This window comes from Galeopterus variegatus, unplaced genomic scaffold (genome assembly GCF_000696425.1).
Source record: "Galeopterus variegatus unplaced genomic scaffold, G_variegatus-3.0.2 Scaffold21, whole genome shotgun sequence".
Taxonomy (NCBI): Eukaryota; Metazoa; Chordata; class Mammalia; order Dermoptera; family Cynocephalidae; genus Galeopterus; species Galeopterus variegatus.
This window is the reverse complement of record NW_007726132.1, coordinates 369,403-381,381: the sequence shown is the minus strand read 5'-3', so window position 1 is coordinate 381,381 and position 11,979 is coordinate 369,403. Positions and strand designations below refer to the sequence as shown.

Sequence of the window (11,979 nt, the reverse complement as noted above, 5' to 3'; positions counted from 1 at the left end):
ACACCCAACCTTTCAGAATGGGTAGGTCATGGGTTTGTAGCTCAAGGTAGGGTAAGGCTGAGTAGAAGGGTCATGAGAGATGGGACACAATCACAGCCCTGATGCCCCGTGGAGGAGCCTTCACGCATGGTGATGGGTGAGGGTGGCTAAGTAAGGGAGGAGGCAGGTTTTATCTGGACCATGGAGCAGGGGAGGCAGCTTGTGCACATGGCCAAGAGAGCCTCACAGGGGGCTTCAGACGTCTTCTCATGAGAAGAGATGCACAGATGGCGGCAGGGCCCCAAGGTCTCCCTGATGACAGCCATGGGTTGGGATAGGCCAGCTCCAGCCTGGTACATAATTCCCGATGACAGTGTTCATGGGCTGCTGTATGGTGCAGGGGGTTGCTGGAGAGCCTTCCCTCAGCAGCACGCTCGGGAAGCTGAAGACCAGAAGAACCGCCAAGACAGAAGGAGACCTCCCCGAACAAGGTGCGGGCACAATGGCCAGGACAGAGCTGTGACAAGACACTGGAGGGGAAGGGAAAGAGGTGGAGGCGTCCACCTCAACTGGGGCTTCAGGGCTGGGAAAATGTCACAATGTTGGCATCTTCTTAGAGTTGGCAGAATAGGAGGAAGAACTGGCCCAGGGGTTGGAGCGGAGAGAGAAGAGATGCCATGTTCAGTTGTGCCATGTTTAGGTGGCTTTCTAGAGGAAAATTCAAGAATCAGGAGAGAATCAAGGGAGTCTGAACTGAGAAAGAGTGTTGAGGAACCCAACAGTGGATGTGAGACTGTGAATTTCTTTGTGATTTGCCAAGCTGGCAGGAGGGACGTTCCTGATTCTCACACCCTCTGAGTCTTGGCAGTACAAATGATTCCACAACACAACTGCGTGGTAAAGACAACTCAGTGGGCCAAGACCGTCCACACCCTGAACACTCCAAAAAAAAAAAAAAAGATCTACCCTTTGACCATCTCCTGGGAGGTCACCTCTGAGTTCTCAGAATGTCCTGCCTGGTGACAGTGTCTTTGTTCACCTGGGGGTCTTGGGCCACCCTAGATTGTTTATTCTATAATGTGACTTGTAGTGGGGGCTGTGGGTGACAAAGTATCAGCCTGATCTATGGAGGAAATAAGACTGAAGTCAGGAATAAAAACCCTGCATGCCAAGGCTCAGGGGAGCCTCCCTGGTTCCTAACACACCACACGTGTTATCACACGTCATTGATGGGAGAATTAGCATTGTCCCCGACTCCGCTGGTGAGGACACCTGGAAGCTCATGCCTGGTGCCTCCTGGTCTCTGCTCCACATACCTTTTTCCTTTGTTGATTTGAATCAATATTATTTCACTGTAATAAACCATAACCATGAGTACAACAGCTTTGCTGAGTTCTGTGAGTCCTTCTAATGAACCTTCAAACCTGAGGGGTGGTTTGGGGGATCCCTAACACAACAACCTACTTACCACTGTGAAGGTTGCTTTGTCTGGCCAAGCAGAAGTGTCATAACTAGTTAGTGTCTGGACAGGTGACTACTCAATGTTTCCTGGGACCTTTACAGTTCCGTCTTTTCTTTAGCTGCTTCTGCCTTGGTCAGTTCAGATCTGCTCAGAGTTTCCACCACTGTGTGGGCAAAAGGAAGGGGATCATTAAGGTAGATCCCATAGAGCCTTGCAGGGGATGGCCAGGGTCCCACTGGGAGTCAGCCTGGGGAGAGCGTGGGGGACCGCATCGGGGGAATAAGTGGAAGCGTCCACCACAGTAACCACCAACATGACAAGCTGCTGACATTGGCAGTCTCTGTAACTTTAATAAAACCCGTTATGTGTTTTTTTCCTGATTTCTGGACTTAGGACTTGTCTTTTTAAACTAATGCATCATGTCTTAACCTTTGTTGTAGGTCACATTCTGTGAATTTGATGTGGAAGTAGCTGGACACACCCTGGTCTTCCAGGATCTCATGATGATGGAAAGGTTAAGTTGTCCCCACAGCTCTGTCTCACTCTTCACTGAAGCTCCAGCAGTTGGTTGTAGCTGGTCCATGGCTGGCACTGCAGGACAAGATAGAAGTCAGCACCTGCCTCTCACCCAGAGGAGCCATTCATGGCAGGTCATGAAAGCAGAGACTCAGAGGCCGTCTTCATCACTGCAGCCTGCCAACGCCACGTTTCTGGACCATGAACTCTGCCCTGTAGACTCCTCTTCCGTCTATCGACAAAGTGCGCAAACACAGAAACTGAGGAGAAAGGCCCAGACCTCGTAAACGCTCTCCTGCCCTAGGAAGAAAAATAAGGCAGTCTCCCAAGCTGACGTGATAAACCATTATATCACATACACACACACATGTACACATAATGTACACACATGCACACATCCAAATGCATGCATACACACACACACATACAAATGTACACATACACATCCACACTGCATGCATATACACACACATACACATATGTACATATACACATCTATGCACACACACTCGGGCACACAATATTCACACATACACACGTCCATATGCATGCATATACACACACACGCACATACATATGTACACATACATATACACACACATGTATATACATATATAAATATGCACACATGCATATACACACATACACGTACATACACATACACGCACATGTATGTACATATATAAATATGCACACATGCACATATGTAAACGCACACATATATACATCTACATACACACATACATATATGCACACATATACACACACCTACACATTCACACACACATATACATATGTACACACACATACACATATGTACATATACACATCTATACACACACACACGGGCACACAATATTCACACATACACACGTCCATATGCAATGCATATACACATCTACACACACACATACATATACACACATACACATACATACACATGTACATACATATATAAATATGCACACATGCATATACACATGTACACATGTAAACACACACATATACACATCTACATACATGCATACATATATGCACACACATACACACACCTACACATTCACACACACACACACATACATATGTACACACACATAAGATGCCGTACATTCTTAGAATAGAAAGAACAGTTGAAAAGTGTGATAAGGTCTGGGTAGATGCATGCGTGGGCAGATTCTTATTGCGTTGCTATATGTCCTGTGAATCAGCACAGACTTTCCAGAGGCGACTTTGGCCACGTCTATCACAATTTAAACTTATCACGAGATACCCCCACAGGGTCCCCAGGGTGCAGTGTTTGGAGACATCCCTGACTACCTTCTTGTAATAGTACTGGAATCGGCAACCACGTGAAAGTCTGTTCATAAAGAACGTTAGATCTACCTGAGTGCTGATAAACTGTGCATTGTTCTGGCGTCGGGGACTGAGGCCAGCTAAATCCCCATGGCCCTGGGAGGCCGGGTATGTGGAAATAGTCACATCCCCCACGTCCTGAAAAACTGCTGAACGCTTTTCTTTAGGCCGAGAGTGTAAATGTGGTGTCAGCTCATAGAGCTATAAATTAACCTAAAGAATGTTGAAATGGGCAACGTGACGCTCACTTGTGGATTTAGCAATTGTTTAAAGAGCAAGTCGTGACCACTAACCAGTCACTAACTTACAACCAAGGTAAAGCGTGACTGAGGGGGTTGTCCCTTCTCCTGCCCTTTCTGTGATTATAAAAATATTAAAGATCTGTTTGTATTCAGGATGCCCCATAACACTTAAATTTCAGATAAACAATAGTCATATTTAGTATATGTTTTGTCCCACACATGCAGAAAAATAAGTAAATTTTGCCAAATAAAAAAGCAAGGTGCAAATAAGTAAATGAATTAAATTACAAGGTAAAATAAATAAAAATAATATACTTAATAATATAGTATATAACAATTATTAATATATTAATATGATAAAATATACACAAGTTTTTTAAAAACCCATAAATTTTTGTTGTTCAATCTGTGTCTGTTTTCTTCCTCAGGTTCACAGTGTGCAGGAGTATCTCTAACAAATGTTTTTAAAAGGAAAAAAGAAAAAAAAGGCCCAGAACAGGACAGAATAAAATGCACGATCCCATTCGTACACAGAGAAATAATAGACTTATGCACGGGTTTGCAAGTACACAAACATTTTGTAAAGGTCCACCAAAATCTCATATCAGAATAAGAAGGGATCATCGGTTACAGTGAACAGAAGACACCTGATAAGCCATTACTGAGAAATTACCGGGAACGTGCGAAAGATACATCGTTAATTGAGCCAATGGGACAATGATTAATATCGTCTCGAGTCACCTGTTTTCCATGAAAATGTAAACAAAAGGGGGGGTATTGGTGGAGAGATGGGACTTTCATCCTCCTTTCTCAGAGTGGTACCAGGCAGCGGGATGGGTGTCACTGGAGTGCGTTAATGCAGATTTGGGGGCTGCAGAACCTGCTGAGTTGTTGATATCTGAGTAGTCTTTGGATCCCCCTCCTGGGCGATACAGAAGCAGGGACAGGTGACTTTCCCAGAGGGGGCTGTGCTGCATGCAGGTAAGTGGGCAGGAGGGGTTTGGGGATGCAGAGAGAGAGGACAAGAACTCCGGTCCCAGGGGAGTGGGTTGGGGGCCCCGGGGGAGGCAGCATTCTGCAGAGGGCGTGGGGGTCTGCAGAGCACCTGCTGGCTGGGGGCACGAGGGTGCAGCGGGAGGCGGGCAGGAGGGGCTGCAAGGTTCATCATCCTCACAGTTCTTTGTTCTGTATACACAGGAGAATGCACCCTCCCGGTGGTCCTACTGGGGACCCTGCCCAATCTTTTGATCCAAATGATTCTGTCCAGATAACGCATTTCCTTTCCGGATGGAAACTCTCGGTGATGAAAACCAGCTGTTTCTGAGGCCCTCAGACCTTCCAGGAGCCAGAGCCATGTGGCCCAGAGATATTGGTTCCCATTTCTGTGGAGCAGAAGCTGCGAATCTCAGAATTTTAAGGCTCCCTTGGGTGGCAAGTTGTGAGCAGGATGCTTCTTGGAAAAGACGAGAAACTGGCTTTACCGAGAACGTCAGTCACCCCTCCTGTGCCTTCTGCCTGAGGCTGGCTTGGAGCCCCCCAGCAATTCCAGAATTCCGACCTCCGATTGTCCTTCCAGCGGTGACCCAGATGCATTGTACAGGGACTGATTTTCACCCACCCAGGACGGGGTGGGCCAGATTCAGCAAATAAAAATATACAATCGCTTGTCTTTGCAAGTAAAAATAACACACGACAGCTCACTGGAAATTCAGAGAAGCGATACATCCTTTTTTTGGTTTAAGAAGCCACCCCTGCTTGTGTAGGTCAAACATATACTGAATATGACTCTTGTTTATTTGAAATTCAAATTCTATGGGGCATCCCCAGTTGATCCAGAAAACTGTTCCCAGGAGGCAAACCTTCTGTATCTACAGGTACAAAAGCTTCCTCTTTTATCAAAGTCCGGCAGGAAAGTTCCTACAGTCACTTCCCACACTCTGCTTAATGAACAAGTGCTACAAGCCACAGGGAGCTGGACTCCCACCTGGCCAGGACAGACGGGAGAAGCGGGCTGGGGGGCCTGGTGGACCCCTGACTACTGAGAACCCAGCCAATGCGATGCCCGGGAGGACCAGCCAGGCACAGAGACTGCAAGTGCGCCAGTTAAAAAAGCGGTGGGAGAGGGGAGATCGGTGAGGAGATGTGACCCCTGCGTGAAAATCCCCGCACGTCGCAGGACACGCCGTCTCAGAGCGAAATTCATATCCCACAGAAAAAGCCTGTATTTGAAGCCGCCACTGAGAGGGAAGGTGGTAAATGGTTAGAGAAGAGACAAAAATAGGTGGGGGGGTGAGAGACACGCTGGCTGGCGAGGGGCTGAGGGATACGTTGGGAAGGTGACGGGTAGCTAGTGACAGAGGGCTGAAGGGTTAGTGACCGAGCCGTAAGGTCGCGGGGTGGTGAGTGACAGACTGTTAGAGTGGGGAGGTTGTTAGTCACAATGTGGTTGGGGGGCAGTTGATTAGTGAGTGAGTGGTAGGTTGGCCGGTGGTTCACAAGTGAGTGGTACAGTCGTGGGTAGAGACTGGGTGGTAGGATGGTGGATGGTTAGTGGGTGAGTAGCAGGGTGGTGGGTGGTTAGTGAGTGGGTGGTGGGTGGTGGTTGGTTAGCGGCTGACTGGTAGGTCACGGGTGGGGAGTGAGTCGTCAGTGGTGGGTGGTTAGTGCCTGTGCTGCTGGTTACTGGTCAGTAAGCAGACGGTCTGCCAGCGTTCTTAGGTCGTGTGCCGCACAGTGGTGCGCTGGTTACTGGTGTCGATTGAGGCCTATTTCTGTTTGGGTTGAACGTGAGTTTTATAATGTGGGTTTTGGTAAATCAGTCATTGAGCGCATGTGAGCCTCAGCCGCTTCTAGATTAAATATGCTGGAATGTTTGTTGCACCTCAAATCATTTTCCGGGTGTCATTTCAATCCGTAAGGCAGAACATTTCCACGGGTCTGTTTTTGCTCTGGAAAGGCTTATGAGTTTCAGCCGGCGTATAATAAACCGCACATACTGAACACTTGAATATGCATTTTTGACACGCGTTTCCTGGTGGAGGTAACTCCAGCCATCAACACGGTGAGAACGTTCTGCAGCCCTAGGAGTTCCTGAGTCCCTCTGTCTCCTCCTCAGTCCCCTCCTCTCCTTTGTCCTCTCTGTCCCCTTCGGTCCTCCCTGCAGAAGAATCGTGGGACCCTCTTCAGATCTTGGCTTCTATACTCTGCACCTCTCTTCCCTGCTACTCTGTCTCACAAGCCCACTCTCGTGGATTTCAGGACTCGCCAGGTCTCTCTCCCACTGCCATCGGTCAAATGTGTCCCCTAAAAGTTCATGTATTGGGAATGTGACTCCTCTTGTAACAGTGTTAAGAGGGTGGGGAAGCCAAGTGGGGTAACTGAAAGGTGCTGTCTTTGAGAGGTGATTGGGTCATGAGGACTGTGCCCTCATGAGCGGATTGATCTGTTCATAGGGTCACGGGCGTGGTTCTGGTGGCTTTATAAGGACAGCGAGTGACAGGTGAGCTCTCTCTTGTTCAGCCCATTCTCACCATGTGACACCTTGTGCATCTATAGAAGGTCCTCGCCAGATGTGTTTCCTTGACCTTGCATGTGCCAGTCTCCAAAACTGTGAGAAATAAGTTTTCTTTCTTTATAAGTTACCTGGTTTTAGGTATTCTGTTATAAACAAGAGAAACGGACTCATACACCCACATTTCATCCTGAAGGCTCATACGGTCCCCCTCCTTGCACCGTGTCCTGGAAACTCCCTGCAGGCTGTGAGCTGGGGCAATCGTAAGACTTGCCTGACTGTTCATGGTCTCGTCTTCGTCATGGTTTGGTCTTTGGTAATGGACTTCCCTTGCCTTTCAAACTCCAATGACTTCAAAATTATCATTTTGTATTGTATGGGATTGAATGACATCCTCCTCAAAATTCACGTCCAATTAGAACTTCAGAATGTGACCTTAGTTGTAAATAGGGTCTTTGCAGATGTAATTAATTAAGATAAGGTCATCCTGAATTAGGGTGGCCCTAAATCCAATGACAGGTGTCCTCGTAAGAGACAGAAGAGGAGACACAGACACAGAGGAGAGGCCACGTGAAGATGGAGGCAGAGACTGGAGTGATGCGGCCACAAGCCCAGGGACACCTGGAGCCACCAGGAGCTGGAAGACGCAGGAAGGATCCTCCCCTGGAGCCTCTGGAGGGAGCACGGCCCTGCCACACCTGGATCTCAGACTTCTGCCTCTGGAACTGTTGAGAGGACACATTCCTGTTGCTGTAGGTCATCCAGTTCATGGTACTTTATTACAGCAGGTCTAAGAAACTAACACCTGTGTATTCTCCATGTTTTAGGTGGGAGGGTTAATTGGTCCCCATGAGCCCATCCTGGCTGCAGGTGTCTAGGCAGGTTTCCATCACCACCCTCTGTAAATGCTTCCTACAACCCCACAACCGGTTTCTGCCCCTTCCTCATTTCCTTCCATCACCTGCAGATCACCCTCAACTGCTGTGACTATTCATTTTCTGATGGGCCTCACTGCCTTTCCAGTCCTGGTTCCTTAACCCCCAGTACTAAGCCCAGAATATGTCACAGAGTGATTTGTTCAAAGGACTGAGCTGCAGGACTGATGCCACCGCCTGCACACTGCTTCCTAGTCCCGGAGGTGTCTGCCCTAGGCTGCGGACGTGGGGAGTGTGACATCTTTTGCTTGATTTAAAACATGTGCCCAAAGGAAGCCAGCGCCTGGATGGAGTTGACCATCTCTGCGTCTCCTTGGCTCTTGCCAGGAACCCAGGTTCCCCCTTTAGCAAGAGGGGGGTGGTGCTGGGCAGGTGTTTTCCGATCCCCTGACCTGAAGTTCCTTCTGAGCTGACGACAGCTGTAGTCTCTGATGTCCCTTTTCTTCCTTTTCTCAGGCCAGGCATGGGTGTCAGAAGAGAGGACAGTCCAGAGCAGAAGCTCAATGACAGAAGTGAGACAGCAGCTCCAGAGCCCACTTTCCCTTGATTGTTCCATTTTGAGGGAAAGCCCGTTTTATGGCGTAATGTGACGACAATGTTGAGTTGATTGAAACCACCGAGAGTCACAGGATGGCCATCTGTCCGTGTAGCAAGGGACACAGCAATAAACTCACCCACTAATTTAAGGCACGTGTCTAGATCTCATCTGTATCAATGGTTTGTAACAAATCGTATGTCTTATCTGTCTTAGCCTAAGGAAATGATTAAAATGGAGAATCCTTTATAACGTAAAAGGTCACCCTCTTTCCTTGCAAAACCGAATATTTTCCTTTTTGGGGAGAGAGTACAAATAAGACCTATATGGGTAGAAAAACATGGGGTTTGGGGCCGAGTCCCGCCCTAAGACTTATAATAATAAAAGTTGCTCCCATTGCTGGAGGCTGGAAGTCCAAGATCCAGGTGTGGCAGGTGCAGTGTCTGGCGAGGACCTGCTTCCTGGTTCATAGACGGCACCTTCTTGCTGTGTCCTCACATGGTGGAAGGTGGGAAGTGAGCTTTTGGGGACCTCTTTTGTGAGGGTCACTAATCTCACTCATAAGGACTCTGCCCTCATGACCTCGCCACGTCCCAAAGTCCCCACCTCCTAACACCACTTTGAGGATTGAGTTTTAATAGGTAAATTCTCGGTGGACACAAACACTCAGACCGTAGCACCTCTCATGCTTGGAATCTCTGCCTCATTCTCTGCCTCCATCTGGAGAAAGTTCTCTGCTTTTCAGAGCTCACATAATTACATTAGATCTACCAGGATAATCCAGGATCATCTCCCCTTCTCAAGAGCCTTATCTTAATCCCATCTGCAAAGTCTCTGAGTCACGTAAGGTCACCTATCCCCAGGTTCCAGGGATCAGGGCATGGACGTCTTTGGGGGCCAAGTCATGAGATACTTGCTGAAGTCAGATAAGACATGTCTGTGGGAAACAGGCCGACTTGGTATCACAATGGATGGTGTATGATGAATTTACAAAGGGCTTCATTGAAAATGTTCAGAAAACCTTCAGAAGGACAGAACAGATCGTGGTGACTAGAAGCAGGAAAGGGTAAGGTGGGTGGTTGGATAGGGAGAGGTTTGTTAAAGCAGAGAAAACAGCTAGATAGGAAAAATAAATTCTGTAGGTGTACGGTGGAGCCAGGCACCTATAATTAACAATAATTTACTGCATGTTATCAGACAGCTAATAGAGAGCATTGAATGTCATCATCACAAAGAAATGATTGATTTTTGCAATGATGAACATGCTAATTACCCTGATTTGGTCATCACACATGTACACATGAATTGAAATTCAACTCTGTACCCCACGAATATGGATCATCAATATGTTTCAATAAAAAAGAGAAATAAACAAAAAGAAAAATAACAAAACATATCCCCGCGGTGACTGCATGTGGCGTTCCCTGACCTGCGTGACAGATCCAAAGACCACCAGAGGACCTTCCCTGAGCACTATTGTGTCTTTGGAGAATCCGAGTTGGAAAAATGGACACAGGACCTTGCCCTGGGAGCTGGTCCTCATAGACCTAGAGCCTCACGATGGTGGCTGATGCTGTAATTTGGATATTTTTGTGTTTGTATCTATCCCTTTTGTCTCCCCTTACAATGTCTGCTACACAGCCTTAGAAATCATCCCACACCCTTGGGGTTGGTCAGGGAATAGGAGAGAACTTTTAAACCCAAAAACATTGTGTGTGGGGTCCTAACCCAACATATTTCAGCCCTGTATGAGTTTGGTTCACTTTGAATTAATTTTTTGAGTAGGGTATGAGTTTGGGGCCTAAGTTCATTCTTTTGTGTGTGGCTATCCAGTTTCCCAGAACCATTTGTCAGAAAGACTTTTCCTCCCCGCTGAATTGGCTTGCTTTCCCTGATGAAAATCAATTGATTGTAAGTGCCTGGGCTTATTTCGAGACTCTCAATTCTATTCCATTGATTTATATGTCTGTCCTTATGTCAGGCCTACCTTCTCTTGATTACTGTAGCTTTGTGGTAAGTTTAAAAACTGGATGGGCCGGCCCCGTGGCACACTCGGGAGAGTGCAGCGCTTGGGAGCGCAGTGACGCTCCCACCGCGGGTTCGGATCCTATGTAGGGATGGCTGGTGCGCTCACTGGCTGAGCGCGGTGTGGGCGACACCACACTAAGGATGGCGATCCCCTTACTGGTCACAAAAAAGGCCAAAAAAAAAAAAAAAACTGGAGATTGTGAGTCCTCCAAGTTTGTTTTACTTTTTCAAGACTGTTTTGGTTATTCTGGATCCTGTGCATTTCAAGATCAGCTTGTCAGTTTATTTTCAAAAGGCAGCTGGGATTTTGATAGAGATTGCATTGAGTCTGCAGTTTGGGGAGGTGTTCTTGTCTCAACAAGTTTACATCTTTTGACAGGACACAAGATGACATCCTATGTACTTAGGTCCTCTTTAATTTCTCTCAGCTGTGTTTTACAGTTTTCAGTGTACAAATCTGGCTTTGTTAAATTTGTTACTACCTAATCTGTTCTTTTTGATGCTATCATAAGCTAACTTGTTTTCTTAATTTCCTTTCTGGATTGCCTACTGCAAACGTGTGTTTGCGTATCCATCTTGTATCCTGCAACCAACCGGAGTCATTTATTAGTTACGATAGTTTTTTTTAGTGGATTCCTTAAGATTTTCTATATAAAACATAAGTCATCTGTGAATACAGTTTTTCTTCTTCCTGTCTAATCTGTGTACTTTTCAAAAAATGTTTATTTTTTCCTAATTGCCACGGGTACAACCTTTAGTACAATGTTGGATGTAAACAGCAGAAATGGACGTCCTTGTCTTTTTCCTGATCTTAGAGGAAAAGTTTTCAGTTTTTAGCTGTGGGTGTTGCATAAATGTCCTTTATGGGGCTGAGCAGCCTTCTATGCCTAGTTTGTCGAATGTTTAGGTTTTTTCTTTTTTTTTTTGCAGCTGGCTGTTAAGGGGATCTTAACCCCGGACCTTGGTGTTATAACACTGCACTTTAACCCGCTGAGCTAACCGGCCAGCCCTATTTAAAAAAAATTTTTTATAGTGTATGACATGATTTTTTAAAGTTTTATGTTTTAATTGACAAATAATAATTATACATATTTATGGGATACAAAGTGATATTTTATACATGTACACATTGCGGAACCGATCAAATCAGAGTGACCAGCATAGCCAACACCTCAGGTATCCATCACTTCTTTGTGATGTGAACATTTAGAATCTTCTCATTTGTACCATGAAAGCATATTGGATTTTCACTGGCTGTCACCGCAGCCTGCATCTCCTTCGAGTCTCTGCCAGGTGTGTCTTTTTTTTTTTTTTTTTTTTTTTTTTTTCTTTTTTTGTGTCCGGCAACGGACTGCAACCCTCAGTGTCGCGCCCATACCAGACCGGGACCGGCAACGGGATCACAACCCTCAGTGCTG

The 11,979-nt window shown here is 46.5% G+C and overlaps 1 protein-coding gene across 1 annotated transcript in view; it reads left to right on the top strand.

The window, feature by feature from the left end:
• Window positions 1–346: 346 nt before the first annotated feature.
• CRLF2 (cytokine receptor-like factor 2) overlaps window positions 347–11,979 on the top strand; it is a 72,626-nt gene continuing 60,993 nt past the window's right edge. The window contains exon 1 of the mRNA XM_008568132.1: window positions 347–470. Within this exon, the coding sequence (XP_008566354.1) occupies window positions 347–470 (124 nt within the window). The remainder of the gene's footprint in view (window positions 471–11,979) is intronic.